General features: G+C 37.7%; 1 protein-coding gene across 3 annotated transcripts in view; it reads left to right on the forward strand.

Moving 5' to 3' along the window:
• TRIM33 (tripartite motif containing 33) overlaps positions 1-17,239 on the forward strand; it is a 38,493-nt gene extending 21,254 nt beyond the window's left edge. For 2 of the 3 annotated variants that reach the window (XM_010578582.1, XM_010578598.1), the window contains 15 exons: positions 399-513; positions 2,422-2,568; positions 3,086-3,203; positions 5,266-5,510; positions 5,759-5,923; positions 6,777-6,977; positions 9,028-9,160; positions 10,061-10,124; positions 10,439-10,598; positions 11,699-12,045; positions 12,537-12,660; positions 13,667-13,741; positions 14,377-14,529; positions 16,302-16,352; positions 16,435-17,239. In XM_010578582.1, the coding sequence (XP_010576884.1) occupies positions 399-513; positions 2,422-2,568; positions 3,086-3,203; positions 5,266-5,510; positions 5,759-5,923; positions 6,777-6,977; positions 9,028-9,160; positions 10,061-10,124; positions 10,439-10,598; positions 11,699-12,045; positions 12,537-12,660; positions 13,667-13,741; positions 14,377-14,529; positions 16,302-16,352; positions 16,435-16,647 (2,311 nt within the window). In that variant the 3' untranslated portion in view covers positions 16,648-17,239. The remainder of the gene's footprint in view (positions 1-398; positions 514-2,421; positions 2,569-3,085; positions 3,204-5,265; positions 5,511-5,758; positions 5,924-6,776; positions 6,978-9,027; positions 9,161-10,060; positions 10,125-10,438; positions 10,599-11,698; positions 12,046-12,536; positions 12,661-13,666; positions 13,742-14,376; positions 14,530-16,301; positions 16,353-16,434) is intronic. The other variant, XM_010578590.1, reaches the window with a different exon arrangement.
• Positions 17,240-20,185: the final 2,946 nt, after the last annotated feature.

The following is a 20,185-nucleotide window of genomic DNA, read 5'->3' on the forward strand; positions in this document are numbered from 1 at the left end:
GAGATAAATATATATGTGTACATACACACACATGTGGTCTTGGCTGGGCATGTCTCTATGTGTGTTTGTGTAAACATATAAATAAAGTGTATAAACCACAAGGACTGTTTCATATTACTTTAAGTAAAACACAAGTTGTTAATTGAGATACTATCTTGATCTCAGACTGTTTAAATTTTTTTCCAAAACTGAAATTCTAGATGGCTTCTTTGAAAAAGTTGATTAATTATGATTTCTCTGTTAGAAATAAAACAAGCTATAAATTTTGCACTTACCAGAACTTCTTCAATACAGAAATTGCACCTTCACTCTTCAAGGGTGGGAAGATGCGTGGGGTGTTTAGTATATGGTGGCATAGTATAAAGTGACTGCCTGACAATACATTTCTCTTTTTTTAGGATAAAAGAAGTAAATGAAACTAACAAACGAGTAGAACAGGAAATCAAAGTGGCTATATTCACCCTCATCAATGAAATCAATAAAAAGGGAAAATCTCTTTTACAGCACCTTGAGGTACAGTTAAGAGAAAAAAAATAATAGTGTTGTTCACTCTTTCCAGTCCCCTATTGAGAACTCGCACTCCATGTTTGAAAACAGTTTGTTTGGTGTGACTGCAGGTGTTGCAATACTAATATTGCCTATGAATGGTGTGTTGGAGTTAAATCTCTTGTTTATCCTTTTGCTAGCTAGAGCCTGTGGCTCCTTTAGTTTTATGTCTATGCCTCAGATTCATTCAAAATTGGGCTCATCATAAAGGAGTGTCTGAAAATCTCCCTTCCATGTTTTGTTTGCCATATTTCTATATTATAACATAGTTCTAAGGTGTGTATAATCTATTCTTTCCCTCAAATAGCTTTTTAAAGTTCACGTAATATTAGCACTGTTATGGTTGAGCTGCTTCTTTTTGTCTTCTCCTGATACCTTGTCTAGAAGTTTTTCTGTAAATTCCTAGAGACAGGTCTGTGTACTTTGTCTTGAGCACATAACAAATTGATGCAATGTGTTTGATGCAACTTTACATCATTCTTTGCTTTGTCAGTTGTGCTAGGTCATTGTTAAAATTGGTTTCCCTCCTTTTGCTTTTATAGGGTGGTGGTAGCAGGGGAAGGGAGCAGGGAAGCATGCAGGGTAGTATTAATTTTCACTCCTAGTGTCATGTTGACTGCTTTGCTGTTAAGTCAGTGGTGATCTTAGTGGCAGTTGTTAGTATTTGTTTCCTCAGTAATTTTCACAAGTGATGTTGACTTCAGACAAATCCTGACCCTTTAAGGACACCTAGGTTCTCAAAGACATGGTAGTCTTAGGTATTTGTACATGAAGGTGTAGTGCTGGTATTTTAAGTTATATAGATTGGCATTGTAAAGGAGGCAATGACTTTAAACATACTTTCCAGCTAGCACATTCTGAATAATAGTTACATTCTGACTTCTATTCAGATCTATGAAAATTTAACTTATGATTACTTTTTCACCTGAAGAGAGGAGATCCATCATAAGAAGTTAGTTCATAGCATATTGCCAGGTTGCCATGATGTGACTGAAAAATTTAAAATCAAGTTAATTACAATAGAGGTTTTTTCTGGTTAAGGAACAGTTATTTGGCAATGAAATGAGTATTCCTGGAAGAAAAGACTACTTGATCAGGAGTGAAATAAGTAATTTGAAGCTGCACGAGTAAATGAATTTTGGGTTTTCTTGTTTACCTAGCATTTGTTACAAGCTAGAAAAATTCCATTGGAAACTCCTTTTTTGTGAGGTTGTAACAGTTGCCTAATCGTGTATTGTTAAATTTGAATCCTGAAGATTCAATACTGCAGCCCAGATTTTTAACACAAGATTTACAGCTGGCAGGTTATCAGAGGCTGAAGACTTCTCGGAGATGGGGCTGCTGAGTTTACCTGCTGTACTCGGGAGGTGTTTAGAGGCAGTTTCTGGTTGGCACAGGAGCTGGTGTTCCAGCCGAGTACCTGGGCCACCACTGTTGTTGTCTCTTCCAGTCGCTGCTCTGCAGCTGCTGTGGTGGCAGTTGCAAGAATGTCAGGGCACCACCCATTATGGAGCTGGCAGTTTCGTTGGGCCCCAGTCTGGGTCGCTCCCCCAGTTCTTTGTCATGTTGCTATGCCTCTGGCAACATGAGGAAGAGAACTGGTCTTGGTTTAGTAGCTGATATTTTCCTGGGATGAAGCAGAGGCTCTTCTCTGAGCCCACTACTTTCCCTGCACTTTGGTACTTCAAGGAAGAATGGTAGAGTGGAATAATAGAGAATTATTACTTGATGGTTCTAGCTGCTCTGAATATGAGCATTATTATAAGCTGCTTTGCTTGTGACATTTCTTTTTTCTGTAAGAACTGTGATAGTGGTTTACATTTTCCCTGATAAATCTGAAGCCCCCATTGTAATAAAGTTTTTGTTTCTTTGTAGAATGTAACAAAGGAGAGACAGATGAAGTTAATACAACAACAAAATGACATCACTGGTCTTTCGCGACAAGTGAAGCATGTGATGAACTTTACTAATTGGGCTATTGCAAGTGGCAGCAGTACTGCTTTGCTATACAGTAAACGGCTGGTAAGGAAGCATCCTCTAACTTGTCTGTACAGTACAGAGAATGTTTAGTCAAAAGAATTTTCTAAGTATCGTGTAGCTTCACTAGATTATACCCAAGGAAGAGACAGTGAGTTGTTCATGCTTCATTTAAAAAAACAAACCATTCTGTAATAATGGGATAAATTTTCTAACTTTTACACCACTTCATTCGTAAATTAAGGACTTAACAGTATTATCGTAGAAGGAATGGGGTCAAGCTCTGTAAAGGTACCTCAGTTGTTTCACTTGAGTCATTGCAGAAGTTGTATTATTGTGTAACAGTACTTCTCTGTAGTCCTCTGAGTTGAGTAAAAAATTAGTTGTACAGTGGATGATTTTCCTGGTGAATTGAGTACTTTCCAAGCTACTAAGCAAACTTGCTATTGACCGTCCTTGTTGGTGATCTGGCAGTCTAAACTTGTTGGGCAAATGCACGCTTCTTAACTTTCTCATTCTTTATTTTGTTGTCATCAACAGTCTTGTTTTTGTTTTCCATTAGATAACATTCCAGTTACGTCATATTTTAAAGGCACGTTGTGATCCTGTCCCAGCTGCCAATGGAGCAATACGCTTCCATTGTGACCCTACATTCTGGGCAAAGAACGTCGTCAATTTAGGTGAGAAAATTGTGTTTGTTTATTTGGTGTTACTTGAAAAACTAGACTTGAGTTGCAGGTGTTCATCCAACATGAGTGAATTGGAGTGCAATACATCTCTTAATGCAGAAGAACAAAACTCTATTGACATAACCCATCCAGACCTGATTACCCTCCTTATCTGCTCTGTTCTTTCTATTAGCAAAGCTTTCTCCTCAGGTTTTGGTTTCCAATGGGAATGGTTCTAGGAATGGCTCTTTTTTCCCCCTCTTAAAGTGCTTCTGATGGTTATAGTATAACACACTAGCGCTAAATGGGTGCTTCGGTTTCTGGAATAAGCTTTTTTGACAAGTAAATAGAATCAGTTTTGCTTATCTGAGTGTTGTATTTAGCTGTGTATGGAGTAATACTAGATGTCTTAATGTGTTGCAAGTTGCATGAACAAGCATAATTAGGAGGACTTGATATGAGCTAAGTTCATGGCTAAGTACCAAGCCAGTCCATGTGATTGCTGGAGAGGCAAGTGAATTAAGCAGCAGTGTTTAAGTAGTTTTGTATTCTAAGATGTCTGGCACATTTATAAAGGTAAAGAAAAACAGAGCCTCATAATGGGAGATACACTGCTGTTCCTGTGTGTGTGTTGCTTGCAACTGCCACATGGTAGGTTATGGCACCATAGCTGTAAGCTTTTATATCTTACATAGTTCTTATGAGCACAGCTATTTATTCCTTCTTTGCCCTAAAGCATTAGCTGCCGTGGGAGTTTGTAATAGTCTTGGTGAGATAGGAGCTTTGAGCGCTCATGTACTGCGTGACCACTTAGTGAAAGCTGGGATCATTGGACATTTGCAGTTACGATTACTGTACATTGCTGGCTGTTGTCAGATGCAGTAATAACGTGTGCTCTTTTAAGGATGTAAGGTGTTTAATATCTTAGCCTCTTTATTATTGCCTTATCCTGCAGCAGTGTGGTGTCACAGTTTTTCTTCCATATTAATCCCCTAATCACTTAAGCTTTTCAAAGAACAAGTTTTAAATGAGAGAAGAGGGGAGGTGAGCTAGTGGGGAGAGCACAGTGAGACAGAGGTATCTGCTAGCACCTGCTTGTGAACTTTTCTGTTGGATAAAAATCTATTAGAAAATCTGATAAAAATATCAGCTCTTCCTGATGCTTTTGTATGTACTTGCTTCTTGCTTAATAAGTCTCCTAGCTATGTTTTGGTGTTCCTGTCTTTAGTCAAGGAGGTTTATGTGCAAAATAAACAAACTTTTAATTGTGTAAGTAATGGTTTAAAATTGACACTATTCCTTCACGGGCAGTTCCTCAAGCAATTTTTGAGCTCTGTTTCTCTTGGAGATTAGTCAAGAAGGAAAAAGCAAGGCTTTCCAGCACAGAGCTTCAAAGTTTGTTTGACAGAGACCCAGGGCAGGTGGGGAAAGCTATATAGGAAACAGAACAGAAACTGTCAACCTCAATAAAAAGTGACATGCAGATTCCAATGAGTACATGTTCAAAGAAAAAAACCAGCATTCTGTCTTTTCCCTTTAAAAATAGGACTGGAGATAGCTAGAGAGGCAATGTGGTCCATTGCATTGTATCAAGGCAGGACTTGCTTGTAGCAGTGTTTTGTGTCGTGGTTGTATAACCTGTTCTTAGTCATTCGGTGATGGGATACTCTCCACTGTCCCCCAAATATCTTTTCCTGGGCTTTGCTTCCTTAGGTATAGAAACTTTATGCTCAACATGCTTTTTTCCTATTTTGTTTCTCATCTTGTCTGTTTGTTGTGAACACAGAGAACAGTCATTTCTGTCTTGTCTTCTAGGCTGTGCAGTTTCAGTTCTTTCACTCTTTCCTCACAGGTCATGTTTTTAGTTTTGCAATTTCTTCTTGTAGTGTGAGTTTTCTTTTTGCTTTTCTCGTGTATGGTTATGGAGACCTAAAAAGAAAATTTCCAACTTAAATTGCTTTGTTACTGCACCTGAGGAAGCTGAATTAGAAATATCTGAATATTCTGTGTTTATCAACCTTTGGATGATGATGGAGATTTAACTGTTTACTAGTTCTTTTTTTGTTTTATTTAGGTAACCTTGTCATTGAAAATAAACCAACTCCTAGTTACACTCCTAATGTAGTGGTTGGTCAAGCTCCTCCAGGAACAAACCACATCAACAAAGCTCCAGGACAAATTAATCTAGCACAGCTTCGACTTCAGCATATGCAGCAGCAAGTGTATGCACAAAAGCATCAGCAACTGCAGCAGATGAGGATGGGACAGCCAGCTGGGTCAGTTCCCAGGCAGACGAGTCCACAAATCTTACAGCAGCAGGTAAGTCTCTTATATGTTCTTATTTCACCTTTTACCATAACACCGAAACTTAAAATTGCCCTATCAAATATAAACTTAAAAAGCAGTTTGTAAATGTGAAAGTCTTTTGAAATTTTACATACTTTAAATGTGACAGCTATTGGCTTTTCTTGATGTTATGTAACTAGTAAACCTACTACTGTGGAAAGAGATTGGCTTCTTTTTTCCATGTTAAAAGCAAAAATTTTAAAAAACAAAAACCCTTGCAGCCTCCCAGGTTGATCAGCATGCAGACCATGCAGAGGGGTAACATGAACTGTGGGGCTTTCCAAGCACATCAGATGAGAATGGCTCAGAATGCTGCTCGTATACCAGGAATACCACGCCACAATGGACCACAATACTCCATGATGCAACCTCACCTTCAAAGACAAGTATATCCTGTGTACACGCTTCATTTGTGCCATTGTGCCAAACTTTCATTACAATAGATGATACCTCCAGCTGTAAATGTGTTTCTGTAACACTTATAACTCACAGCTACACACATTTATATGCTTTTTCATGTTGCATACAGTACTGTGACATTTTTGCTGAACATAAGAAAATTCAAACCTTAAGAATAAAAGTGAATTGTAATGTTTGTATTGCATTTTAGTTCTAGGAAACAAAACATTTCCTTTTTAATTTTTGGGTGACATTCAGCTTTTGGGTTTCTTAGAGAATAGTCAAGAATAGTGAAGTTCAAAGTGATGTAGTCGAGGGGTTTTAATGAAACCAAATTCTGAAGCGTTTTTAAATTCAAACTTGAAGCATGATGCAGAGCTCTGCATACCATTAAGAATAAAAATTCTTGACAATGAATGTTAATGTGACTGGAAAGCCAAAAATGACTTTATAATACTTGAAACAGTTACTCTTTTCTTAAAAAAAAACAAAACCAAAAAAAAAATCGTAGACAGACATGGACTCTAAAGTTGTCTTTGGAGGAAGTAATTGCTTTAAGAAAAATATAACTATATAGGAAAATAATTTGGTGGAAGTTGTGCTCTATATTTAAATATCTAGCCACATAAAGTGTTTTTTCTTTCCAAGTAATTAAACATAGCAGTTGCTTTGCATTCAGTGCTATCAGGTTATGTTGATACAAATGTGAGTTTATATGTTGTTGTTCCCCCCCCCATTTTTTGTTGAGGACTATCATATAATGCACATGTTGCAATTTTACATACAGTGGCTGTCTGATTTGTCCGTAATGCAGTCATGGTCTCTTTTCTTTTCCTACAGCATTCTAACCCTGGGCACGCGGGGCCTTTTCCAGTTGTTTCTGTGCACAACACCACTATTAATCCAACTAGTCCTACTACAGCAACAATGGCGAGTGCAAACCGTGGTCCGACAAGTCCGTCCGTTACAGCAATCGAACTCATTCCTTCTGTAACAAACCCAGAGAATTTACCTTCCCTGCCAGATATTCCGCCCATCCAGGTCAGTGGAGAAGATCAGGCACTTACACTGTGGGTGAACTAATGATTTGCTTTCCTTTCTGTATCTTTTTTTATTTGGATACCAGTACTTGTCTGTGGAATGGTATAGTTAGTTATCACTTAAAGTTGAAGAATTAAAATCTTCAGCCTTTGGCTTGGGCATGCAACTATTTTCACTATATAGGGCTGACCTGCTTGACCTGTGTTAACCTTTAGATTAATGAGTATTTAATGGCTGTCCTATAGTAAAATTCATACTTAGATTAGTTCAAGTACTGTGTTCACTTCCTTTCTTCCACAAGATTATCACATGGGAAGATACCACTATAATAGTTGAATAGTTATGTATGTCGAATGCCCTGAATGGTAATTTATTCAGAGTTAAAGTTGCCTGGCACTTCTCTGTGATGTTCCTAAACATAACAATTAAATGCAAGAAGTACAGAGAAAAGGTGTCCCACTGCCCTGCTTTTCTCTCTCCTCATGTTTCCTCTCTACCCCAGCAGTGTAGCTGTAATCATTTCCTTGTATGCAAGAGGCCAGCATTTACATTAGCGTTGGATCCTGGAAGGTGCTGCAGAACATTTAAGCTGGCCACTGTGATTAGTCTTGAGCCGTGGTGGTGTCTGCCTGGAAATTCTTGCCTGCACAGAGTGTGACTGTTTGTGCTTCTGTAGTGTTCACTTCATCTGCACACTGTTGGTACTCACGGACTTGGAACTGCAGTGTGTGCCCTTTATTTTTTGCCCAGAGAGGTGGTAGATAGTACTGCACACAAGCTAGGTAGATTTTGAGGAAATCAGGCTCATTTGGAGATGTCAGAAGCATAACTTAATGTATGAGTGGGGGCAAAGGAAGTAAAAGTAATGTTTTCTGCAAGAGTATTTGGGAAGCCACAGGGGGGAGGATGATGACTTCATCTTCAGAACAGAATATTTATGTTGAAATGCCCATGTGAAGCACAGGAGATTTGGTCATGGTACAGGAAACAGTCACCTTAAAAACAAAACCTAAATTTCATCCAAGCAGATGGTCTGCTGTAATATCAATAGCTACTTTTTAACTCTTAATCTGTAGTCATGTTCAAGGGTTGTACATTCAGTTTTCTCATGAGGCTGCAGGTAGTTTGCTAATGTAAGACTAGTGGGGGGAAAAAAAGGATCACATCTCTGAATGTGATCGATCTACAGTGCTGAAGCTTTGTTTAGTCATTAGAACAAAACACAAGTATAACTAGTTATGACTGGTTTAGCTGTACGTGTCTAAAGTTCATGATACACCAAGTTAGAAATAGTTGTTAGTGGGATAGTCTAAAACATAAAGGTGCAACTTCTAGGTGCACTGGAAATGCAGAATTCTGTTAAGATACTCTTTTTAATACCTCTTCATGTAATAGCTGTTAGGGATTTTAGTTGATGAAAGAGTTGGCTAGGAAGCTATTAGACTTTCAAGTTGCTTGCACGGTCATAAAAACCCACTTTGAATACAGTGTGTTTCAATACATTATTTGCAGTTACGCAGTCTTGCGGTTAATGGCTTTAAGCAGTTAAAGTAATAGGGTACCTGTTTCCTTGTTTTTAATAGATACTAAAATCTGTGTAAAAAGTGAATGGGAGGGAGGGAGACTTCACATCATGCTAAGGAAAAACAAGTTCGTGGTTTCCCTTAATATCTTAATTGTGAAATAACTCTTGTAACATTAGTAATCTGGTAGTTCATATGACTAACAGCATTTGTATGACTAACACACTGAACATCTGGAAAGCTGAAAGTCTGGAATCACCTAGAGTAAGTGCAGCCTATGACCATGCTGGAAGAACTCAGATATTTAGGAGCTTTTGAAAAAAATCTTACTTTAGGTTTCTGACTGTGGGTTTCTGTTCTGAAAGACTGATCTCTATGACCTGACAAAAATGTTTGCTGATGTTCTGAATCCTTGAAGGGATAGTGAACAACTCCGGTAAAGATACTGGTCATAGTTTAAAGATGAGGAACTATTAAGAAACTTTAATTAGACATCTCTGATTCAGACTTTTGTTTTTGCTTCTTAGCTTGAAGATGCTGGTTCAAGTAATTTAGATAACCTTCTAAGCAGATACATTTCAGGCAGCCACCTACCCCCACAACCTACAAGTACCATGAATCCCTCCCCAGGACCTTCAGCTCTATCTCCAGGGTCATCAGGTAAATGTGATGGGTATTTCTGGTATTTAAGTTGAAAATGATTACCTACCATTTCCTGCCAAAAGGGAAGCGATATTTTGTTAGTTTAAAATTTATTTTGCTCAGAAAGAAATTCTGGAAATTTAAATTTTACTCTCCTTCAGAAATATCTTTATAGTAACAAAGTGTCAGCACACGAATACAGTATTCCACATACATGTATAGACTATATTTTTGTCCTATGTTACCACAATCCTTTTTTTCTTTTTTTTTTGTGCATCAGAGGACATAGTTCAGTTATTGCCCCCAAATGATGACTGGCTAGACCATTCTGTTAGTGACAGAATCATTTGAGCAAGGTCATTCTAAATACAGCCAATTGATGATAGAGCTTTCGTTGTGCATGTGAACAAATTAAGTCACCAATACCTAATGTTGAGTTATTTAAACATTGAAAATGTCCATTTCTATTAGTAAGAAGCTGATTTCGGTCATTTGATACCTGTTTCTCTTAGTCTTCTCTCTGCAAGATTATTGTAAGGTTCTGTGAATGAACGGTTGCGGCAGTGGAACTTACTATATTTCTCAAAACCTGCATGCAAAACGTACAGATTTTCTTGATTTCATTGGTGGATGTCAGTGGATAAAATTTGAGGACTTAATGGGCTGAGGGTATAGCACTCTTTGGATTAGGTGAAATAATTATTGGGCCTCTAACAACAGTGTGTTGTCTGGTTTTTTTATTTGATGTGGTGTGCTAGACCTTTGCTCTGACCAAACGACTGAGAGGGCAGCTGACTTGTGTGAATTATTAAATTGGGATATTCTAGCAGCACTTCTGGCATTACTCAACACTAGTCATTTATTTTACTGCAGAATGTAAATTTGTACCAAGTCAACTTCTATGCTGCTTCTTTGCAGGTTTATCTAACTCCCACACTCCTGTGAGGCCACCTAGTACCTCCAGCACAGGTAGCAGAGGAAGGTGAGTATGTTACATTAACACTGCCAGGCTGAAACATCAGACACGAAGAATTAAAAAAAATTAATTGGCAATGGGTCAATAGGGCTTTGATATAACTGTGACCCAGTAATAGAAAAATGCTTACAGGAAGAAGATTGATTTTTTTGTTTTTGTTTTTTCCTTTCTTTCACTATGATTCTCTGCTGTCTTGTGAACTTGAGCTATCTTGTAAATGTTCTGACATGCTTTGCCTTTGAAATTGTTCAGGAAACGGTCACTTAAATGTCTTTGCTCTGATGAGTTTTCCTCTTACTTATATGCTGGTATCTTTCTAGCTGTGGCTCCTCGGGCAGAACTGCTGAGAAAACTAGCGTTAACTTCAAGTCTGACCAAGTGAAAGTCAAGCAAGAGCCAGGGACAGAGGAAGAGATATGCAGTTTCTCAGGAACAGTAAAACAGGAGAAAACAGAGGATGGCAGAAGGAGTGCTTGCATGGTAAAGTTAGTTTGTGCAACAGTATGTTATGGTTTTCTTAGCAGCATGCTTAAGAATTTGGAAATAATAAAGCAATTTTACTTCTAAGCCTCATATTCTGTTAACAGCCCTGAAGACTGAGAGATATTTTGCTCCCTGGCAGTATGTGTGAACGTTAAGTGTAGGCCAGCTTGAGTGTTGAGCTGTCTCTTCGTAGTACTGCTAAGACTGCCAGTTACTGGGGGTTTGTGACATAGGTACCGATAAGGTGGCAGTGGGACTTGGACAGTAGCTTGCTGGCTTATGTTGAACAAATAAACATTAAATTATGGCAGATGTTTCCCCTCCTGATTTGGATAGGACTTGACCTAGTGATGTGGATGCAAAACACACCCAGTCCTTGTCAGTTTTCTGTATTATGACAGGTAGTTGCATGTTGAAAGTAGTCCGATGGAAAACAGAACTTAATCTCAGTTTGGTCCATGTTGAGGACTTTATTGTACCCTTTAATACTATGATCTGCCAGACACAGCGTAGTCTGTTGTGTAAATTTTATCGTTAGCTATTAAAATCAAATACCACCAGCAGTGTAGTGTGTTTGCTGCTTTTAATCCCTAACTAATAAAAAGCTGTAAGTTACCCTTTGTTACTAGTTCCTGAATGCTCATACGCATGTAATTACATTGAGAAATCTTCAACCAGTCAAAAGTTCTTATACCAGAGCATAAATAAAATATTTATGCAAGTGAGCATTTTTCAGTGTTTCCCAGCTATGCTTGATTTAATAGGATTGTGTACTGGGAGCAGGGTGATGGATTTGAGGATTTTTCCTAATGACAGTGAAGGTATATTTTTAACAATTTTTCATTGTGTTTGGCTTGAAAGCTTGTTTATCGTGTTATATATCAGTAGAAATGAGTCTGTTCTTGAGAGGATGGACTTGTGAAAAAGTAGTTTTCAATACTGTATGCTACTCAGGTCTTCATGATGATTTGCCACACATTTTGGGAAGTGAGTATAGTATCTTTAAATGGTGGATGGCTTTTGACTTCCAACATATGAAGAAAGATGCCCTTGTAAAATTGACTCTCTTTGATTTTCATGTGCTACTTTCATTTCAGCTTAGCAGTCCTGAGAGCAGCTTGACACCACCACTATCCACTAACTTGCATCTGGAAAGTGAATTAGAAGCATTAGGAAGTCTTGAAAATCATGTAAAAACTGAACCAGCAGATTTAAGTGAAAGTTGCAAGCAGTCTGGACATAGCCTTGTAAATGGAAAATCCCCGGTGCGGAGTCTAATGCACCGATCAGCTAGAATTGGAGGAGAAGGCAATAACAAAGATGATGATCCAAATGAAGACTGGTGTGCTGTATGCCAAAATGGAGGGGATCTGTTATGTTGTGAAAAGTGCCCGAAGGTGTTTCACCTGACTTGTCATGTACCAACACTCCTCAGCTTTCCAAGGTACCAGAAACAGTGTAGTAGTTCCTGAGAAGAGCTCGGTGGTCTTACTCATATGGTAGATTGCAACACAGTACCAAAACTGGTGTTTCATCCTGAACATCAGCTAGTTCTGGATGATTTCTTGACAGTAAAAAAATGTGACATTTCAAAGGCCTGCCTGAATTGTTTTGTGTGTAACTGGTCAATGTTTATCTGATAAACACATGGTCTCTCAAAGTGTAATTCTGTTATGTAAAGTGCATTTTAAAGTCCTGGTGAGAAAGGTGTTTTAAAGTATTAGAACATACTTGGGAGAGGAATATGAGGGCAGGAAAAATGGCCTTGACTGGCAGAATTCTCTTGAGCTTTAAGTTATTCCTTATCTTTGGATATCCAAGTCTTTACTACAGTACAATGTGAATGTGTAAAAGCTAATGAAAAAATCTTTGTAGTCATCACTGATGATGCTTTGTCCCAGGAGATCTGGAATAATTGTGTTCATTTCTGTTTAGTGGAGAGTGGATATGTACATTCTGCAGAGACCTGAGCAAACCAGAAGTAGAATATGATTGTGACAATTCACAACACAGCAAGAAAGGGAAAACAGCACAAGGCCTGAGTCCTGTGGACCAAAGGGTATGTCTCAGATCTGTAGGAATCCGTTCCTAGAAAAAAGTGCTTTCTCACACTAGTAGTCCCCCACTGTTTCTTGAAGATGTTTTTGCTGTGGCTGCAGCAAACTAAATATAGTTGTGGCTGTTCCAAAAAAAACCAGAAATGAGTAATGAGATTTTTCTTGCTGTGACCACATATATAAGTGTTGGTGACCATGTGGGAGTGCTCCATTCATCCAGTAGCTAAAATTTGCATGTAAACACATATTCTGTATTTAAATGCATCCTTTAACATGCATTAATCTCTTCAGTGTTCTTAATTAGAAGTTCTTTGCATTTAACATTGATATAACCTTCATAAAATAGTTACCTAAGTTTCGTATGTTAAGCTTATGCTGTGAGAGGTGCTAGAAGTATTTAGGTGCATTCTTGTGGAAGGTGTAATGACCTTGACAGTCAGAATTTATTTTTAGCTTTATCAATCAGCCTGTGCATAAAGAGTTAAGAGTTATCAAATCAAATTCCTCCAAAGGAATTGCAAGCAAAGGAAAGAAAAATATTTTAAGAGGGAATTCATAGAAACACTCTGGCTTTGGTTTCAAGTTGTTTAATTTTGTCTTGTGGGGAAAAGGATAAAAGTCTGCAACTCAGTCCTTTCCTGTCACATGCAGTTATGGTTGGACAAAAGTGGCTGTAGTTGGTTTTTTTTTTTTTTTTTTTTTTTTGTTAATTTGACTGTACATTAGTATGTCTCTTCATGTTTGACTTTAGCCCTACGCTTTTGTTTAGGAAGAAGAAAGCAAAAAGGGAGTATATTTCTGCTATGTGAACAGTAAGGTGGTGTTCTGCCCTCTTAACAATGCCCTCCTAAGAACTCGACGTTTTATAATTAAGCTTGTGGGGATTGTATTTAAATTTTCTAGTACTAAGCTGCTAAAGTATAAACCTGTTTAAAATAGGGAGATATGAACTTCTGGGCTGAGGATAAATTAAAGATATTAATGTGAAGCTGTTTATCTTTTTGTAAGAAATGTGAACGTCTGCTGCTTTACCTGTATTGTCATGAGCTGAGCATTGAATTTCAAGAGCCTGTCCCAGCTTCGGTGAGTCTCCTGAAAAATAGTTTGTGATTTATTTTTGGCATAACATCTCTAAAAGTCTAGAGTTCGGGAAGGAACTGACTGCTTTTACTTGAAGCATGTTGCCCTTGATCAATCTAAAATTTCTGGCAGTCATCCAGTATTTCATGATTCTGAGAGAGACAGAAGCTGATTCTGTAGCTTCTCCATGCAGGGGCTCTACACCCAGTCTCAAACCCAGGTATTTACAAGTACTTTCAGTTAGCAGTTGTTGAATTGGAAGAGGATGTTTCAGGATACCCATGAAATTCAAGATGCTTTAGGAGATTTTTGTGGTTGGTTTTTTTTGGGGGGAGGGGGGGGAGCGGGACAGGACACACCATTTTTTAAATGAAAGGAGGAAAGAAACTGCTTTGACTCTTCTGTTTTCAGCTGTAAAAGAAGTAACTATAACAAAAAGCATTACCGTGCTATGATAGACACTGAAGGTTAGAAAGAACTTCTTCAACAATTTGAGGAAAGGAAATTGTTCTCGCTTGGTGAACATGGATACAATGCATGATGAGATTAGCTGATTGATACTTTGATAAGTGAAGAAATTCAACTGCTGCTGTGAACTATGTAGTCATTGTAGTAATAAATCACTTTGTTTTTTACAGATACCAAACTACTATAAAATTATAAAGAAACCAATGGATTTATCTACAGTGAAAAAGAAACTGCAAAAGAAGCATTCTCAACACTACCAGACTCCTGAGGATTTTGTGGCAGATGTCCGGTTGATCTTCAAGAACTGTGAAAGGTTTAATGAAGTATGTTAACTTCCAATCTGTATACATTTTTTTAGATTAAGATTTATTTCAACATGGTTATGCAGCTTCTCCAATTAAAGGCTCTGCTTCCTGTAGTAACTTCTGCTTATGGTGCAGATGCTGAATCAGGCATTTAAAAAACAAACAAAACAAATGCAATTACAGAACTACCTCTCGGTTTTAAATAAATGGGGAGATCAGGCGGAACTTTTAAAGTGCATTCACTGGTGCAGATATATGACTAAGGAGCAGGGTGACCTTGTTACTGTACATCGAATAGATTGTAGAAGTGCTGAGGAAGTGTGGTAATAAAGACAATCAAGCAGTCCTTAAAACTGTCTCAAGCTATACAGATAATTGTTCTTACAATCATGAAACATGGTAGACCTCTATTGAAGAAACGTCCTGTACTGAGGAAGAGTGCCTTTCTGAAGAATATTCTGTTGGTTCTAGTACCTCTTGCAGGCTGAATCCAGAAAAGCATTGTGTTTGTTATGGCTAGTATTAAGCTTAGTGCTTTAGCTCATGGGTATTTGGGCTCTCACAAAAATCAATTTTCAGTAAATAACTTTTGTATGGAGTCATGCTTTTGATGAATGTGGAAAGTTGACTTATTTTGCAGTGAACCCATCTGATAATGAAATATTTGCACTTTACATGTGAAATGTGACTTGGGGAGATAAATTAGCTAAATGTTAATATTAGGTGGAGCAATGGAAAGAATATTCTGATATAAAAAAAAATTGTGGTATTGTGCTGAAACAAAGTAGGAGCTGAGATAAGGGCTTATCCTTGTTTCCTTGAAGCAAGGATGACAAAGCCCTGGGGAGAAGGCATCGCAGGGAATGGCTTTCTGCTGATCTTAGAAATGCATAAAACAGCCAGTCTTTTTCTGTAAAATGTAATCTGAGTTTTGCAGTGTTTGGACTGCATTTCTGGCTCTGTGAAGAAGTAAATTGTAGGAAGTACACAAGCCTACAATTAAAATCTCAACTGTTTCACAAGTACACTAGTGAAAATCAAGGTTAATGATGTAATGCTGTAAATGCTTACTAGCATTTGGGACTTTGACACCCCCAACTCCCTTATGTCTCTATATTAGGTGGAGGTTAATGAGCACTGTGGAAGAAGTTGCAATTATGTGAACTTCTCAATCAAGGGAATTAATGAAGCATCTACTGTAGAGGAAAACATGCTGCAGCTCTTAGGGACAGAGTAAAACAAGGGAGAAAGGATTGATGGATGTGTTTTGTGTTGATTTTTTGTTTTTTAAAAAAATTGTTTCAGACTTGTCTCACTGTTTGAAATACTGGTTCATGGCAAAAGATGAGTCACCCTCACCCCTCATAATAGCATTATGTCTAGTGCCTCTAAGCCATATGCTTTTAAAAAATAGAAATCAAAGTGTGGTAAGACCCTCAAGAAAGAAGTCTCATGGAGCACTTCTCTCTAAAGTGAGACTTTTCCACAATAATGCCCAGGCAACTAAAACTTGTAATGAAGAAGGCAGTCATGAGTAGAGCGCAGTTTTGAAAATGACTGGGAGACATTTGTACAAAGGTTGTGTGTTTTGTTGAAGGTTTATTTACCTCATGTCACCCTCCTAAGACGTGTTTTAAACCTGCTTCCGCTAAGTTTGAGAACTAAAGAGGTGTAGTCCATAACAAACTGTTTTGTTGTTATGGCTGACTTTAGTCATCCAATCCTATGCAATCTCGTAACTTTAGAAAGGATTATAATTTCATTTTTTTTGACTCTGGTATCCTTTTTAGATGATGAAAGTTGTTCAAGTTTATGCAGAAACACAAGAGATTAATTTGAAGGTAAGCGTTTCAGACCATGCACACTTGGTGAAGGGATGTGCATTTCCAACAGGTGAATATTCCTGTCTTCTTTTATTTACAGGCTGATTCAGAAGTAGCGCAGGCAGGGAAGGCAGTTGCATTATACTTTGAAGATAAACTTACAGAGATCTACCCAGACAGGACCTTCCAGCCTTTGCCTGAATTTGAGCAGGAAGAGGATGATGGTGAAATAACTGAGGACTCCGATGAAGATTTTATACAGCCACGTAGGAAACGCCTAAAATCAGATGAGAGACCAGTGCATATAAAGTAATCTAATGATACGGACCTAAAATTTATTGTAAAAACTGTTATTTAAGTGTTCCTGGAATATTATCATGCCTACAGTGGCCATCTTGAAGAAGCTGATAGCTTTTTAAACAGTATTAGATTACAAAAAATACTTGTACAGAAAAACATTCTCATCAAAAGGGGAAAAAAAACTGTATTGTAAATTTTTGGTGGTTTTTTTGTTTGGTTTTTTTTTCCCTTGATTATTTGCTATATTCTTTCTTTTCCTGATGGAGGGGACAGACTCATCCCGGTCTCACAGATAGAGGTGGATGAATGTTGAAGAGAAGCAGATTTGATAAGAGATGTTCCATGTACAGATAAGACTGCTTAGTAAAATGTTCTGCAGGACTGGACCAATACAGTTACTGTATCTTGCCTTCATGCTGGACTGCAGTGTAAACTGTAAGCAATGTTCCTGAAATCCCCTCTTTGTGTGAACTTAAGTGCGTGTTGGTCATTGCTTTTATAATTTCATTTAAGCAGTATTGTGAATAACTGATCTTCTGTGTTGATCCAATTATCTAAATTTTACTTTCTTTACTACGTTTTATGTATAGCAAAAGGAAAAAAAATCATTAAACTGTTCTGAATTGGCAAGTGCAGGAGTGTGAGTTCTTGACAGACGAAAGACTAAACTGGTGGCAACAATCTCTTTTCAGTAGGACTAGGTATATTTATTACAAAGCCTGTACACAGAACATTTTAATGGCGTTCATGGCAGAAGTCTTAGCATTGTCTCATCTGTCCCTGATCCCCCGAATGAGGCAGAATGTTATCTCCAGTATTCATTGTCTTAATTTTCTGTACTTAAAATATAGACTGAAGAGGTAATAACTGGTTGGGGTGTTTTTTCCAGTCTTCCTAAATATCAGTTTCTAATAGACCACTTGGCAAACAATAACCTATTAACTACCAAATGTGTAAAATTTCCTGTATTCACTTTGTCTTATTTGTAAATAGTGAATTGAGATTTCTTGCAGATCAGCAACATTTGCTGAACTGTTTTTAAGCTAATATGTATTCTTATTAATTGTTCCTATCAAGAAAAGATTTGTAATATATGCTATTTCTAACATTGCATTCATTTTGAGGTTCTGTCTTATTTTTATTATCGAGTACTACTCAGAACTTTCTTCAGAAGCAGCTTATGAGCAAAATGTCTAGAAAGATTGGAATAAATCTGTTGAGATGGGGTTACTTGTCCATTGAACAAAGCACTTGCACAGACCAGGATTTGGCTTTGAGTGGTTTCTGGTCAAATACTGAAAACAGAACCATCTCCCTGTTTCCCTAAACCCTGTGGCAGGCATCTCTGCAGTGCCTTCCCATTGCATACTGCCTTCATTCCAGCATTTCTGGTTAGAAATGAGGTCCTCACAAAGTAATTATAGTTTGAACAGTTGTTTCCTTTACTGACAGAAATCAATACTAGAAATAATAAATGTAATTGCTGGCCTTCATATAGATTTGTTAAAGATGAAGAAATCACATAATTGGATGAGGTCAAGTTGACAGACTATAAATTTGCCATAAGATTTTGTGTGAATACAGCAATTCTGTGGTAAATCACTGGGGTTTTGGTATACTCAGCATGAGCAATTCCTGTGACATTGTATACACTTTACCATAATGGTAAAGATAAGTATTTTAGCACAATGTATTAAATTGAGATAAGCTCTCAGCAATTTTTATGCAAATCACTTAAGATTTGATTTCTTTTTATAAGAACAAAGTATATGTACATTGTGACTATACCTCTTAAAATAAATGAGGGGACTGAAGGTATTTGTAACTTCAAGCTCACTTCTTTAGATTACGCAAATGTTACACTTAAACCAGTTTTTTTTTCAGTTCTCAGATATTAACATACTACCAGTTTAAATTTATTTTTTACCAGTTTGTATGTGAAAGGAAAAGTAATTCTACTTAAACATATTAAATTGACAAATAGCAAAAACTTTGCCCGTAGAAAGGATGATGCGTGTGAATAGGACACTAATAGTAACAAGGGATCATTTAATGGCTTGCTGTATTGCCTATTTATGCATTTCTAGTTTCTCAGCTTCATTTTGCAAAGAAATATTATTAAAATTATCATGCAAATAAGATTTTGTGAATTCTCTTCAATTGGGGTTACTATTTTTATGGCGCTTAAGCACTCTAGCTTCTGTACCTTCAGGCCCCAACTTTTTAACTGTTCGCCCTGTAAGGTACCAGTCATGGATTCAAGTACCACAGACACTCACTGCCTGAACTGGAGCATAGGACAAGCTTGATGGCATCCTAGACTGGGTCACAGAGTGGGGGAAGGACCACACTACAAAGCTGCGGTTCAGGGGTGGCACATGCTCCCTGGCTGCTGCAAGAGCAGTACCATCTGTTTTCCACCCAGACCCCAGAGCAGAGATCTAAATGTTTGGAGATAGGCTAGCGACAGCCTGTATTCCACTAGTTCACCTGCAAACCACAAATGATGCTAAGCTTTGACCTTGATGAGGGTTCAGCCTCTACTCTTGCACATAACCCACTGAACTAAAATTGGTCCTTCTGTTCAACTCATCAGTGCTCAGTAGTATTATGTGGAATTTTGACTTGTGTGCAAGAAATCGTAACCATTTCTTTTTTTTATATAAAAGAAACAAAACAACATTCTCTTCCCCCACCCACCCTGGCCTGCCCTTCATTTTGGAACTCCCAATACAACAATTCAATGATAGTTTTGAAATTAGCTAAGTTCTATTCAAAAATATTTGAAAGGATAGATAAGCTCAGCTAATACATTTCCTGATCCTATAGTCTGTAAATGTTCATCATGGAACTGGTAAGGGTTTCTTCAGTCAAAACGTTTTTGGTGCCACACTGTAACTTGTTCAAGAGCAAATGAATGGGGTTTGTATCAACAGGCTGCTGTGTTACTCTGAGCATCTTCTCTGTGCCAGATGATGTGTGTGCAATATGTGCAAGTGACAGTGTGTTTTACCCTGGGAATTAGAGCATAGCTTACATCAATAGAACTTCTAGCAGATAAAAGATGTGGTGGGTGCACTTTGCATGCCAGCTCTTTTGTCTGCGTGATAGCAGTATTCCAACATGATAGCGAGAAGATAGTCTGGCACTTGATGTAACTATATGCTCTCATTTAAGACACTTGTAAAAAAGACCATTCATGTCTTGATTTTTGTTGTGAATGACCCTGAAGTTTAAGTTAATCCAAAGAAGTAAAAGGCAACTTGCTTTTGAAATAAGAGTGAAGAGTGTACAGTATGCTACTTGTGGACTTCTCAATTACCTCAGCAGGTATCCTGCCATGTAATTACTAGTGATTAGTGATAACGTAACCAGCTGAATAGGTTCAGGTCTTTTATTTAACTGTACCCTGGAATTAAGTTGCCTATAGCATAATAAGGCAGAGTTACTATCCAAAAAAGGATGTTCCCCAAACTTTTGAAAATAGAAGTGCTCTGTTAAATGTAGAGAGGTTGGGTTTTTTGTGTGGAATGTCACCATTGCTACTACTT

Source organism: Haliaeetus leucocephalus, unplaced genomic scaffold (genome assembly GCF_000737465.1).
Source record: "Haliaeetus leucocephalus isolate CR32 unplaced genomic scaffold, Haliaeetus_leucocephalus-4.0 Scaffold68, whole genome shotgun sequence".
Lineage (NCBI taxonomy): Eukaryota > Metazoa > Chordata > Aves > Accipitriformes > Accipitridae > Haliaeetus > Haliaeetus leucocephalus.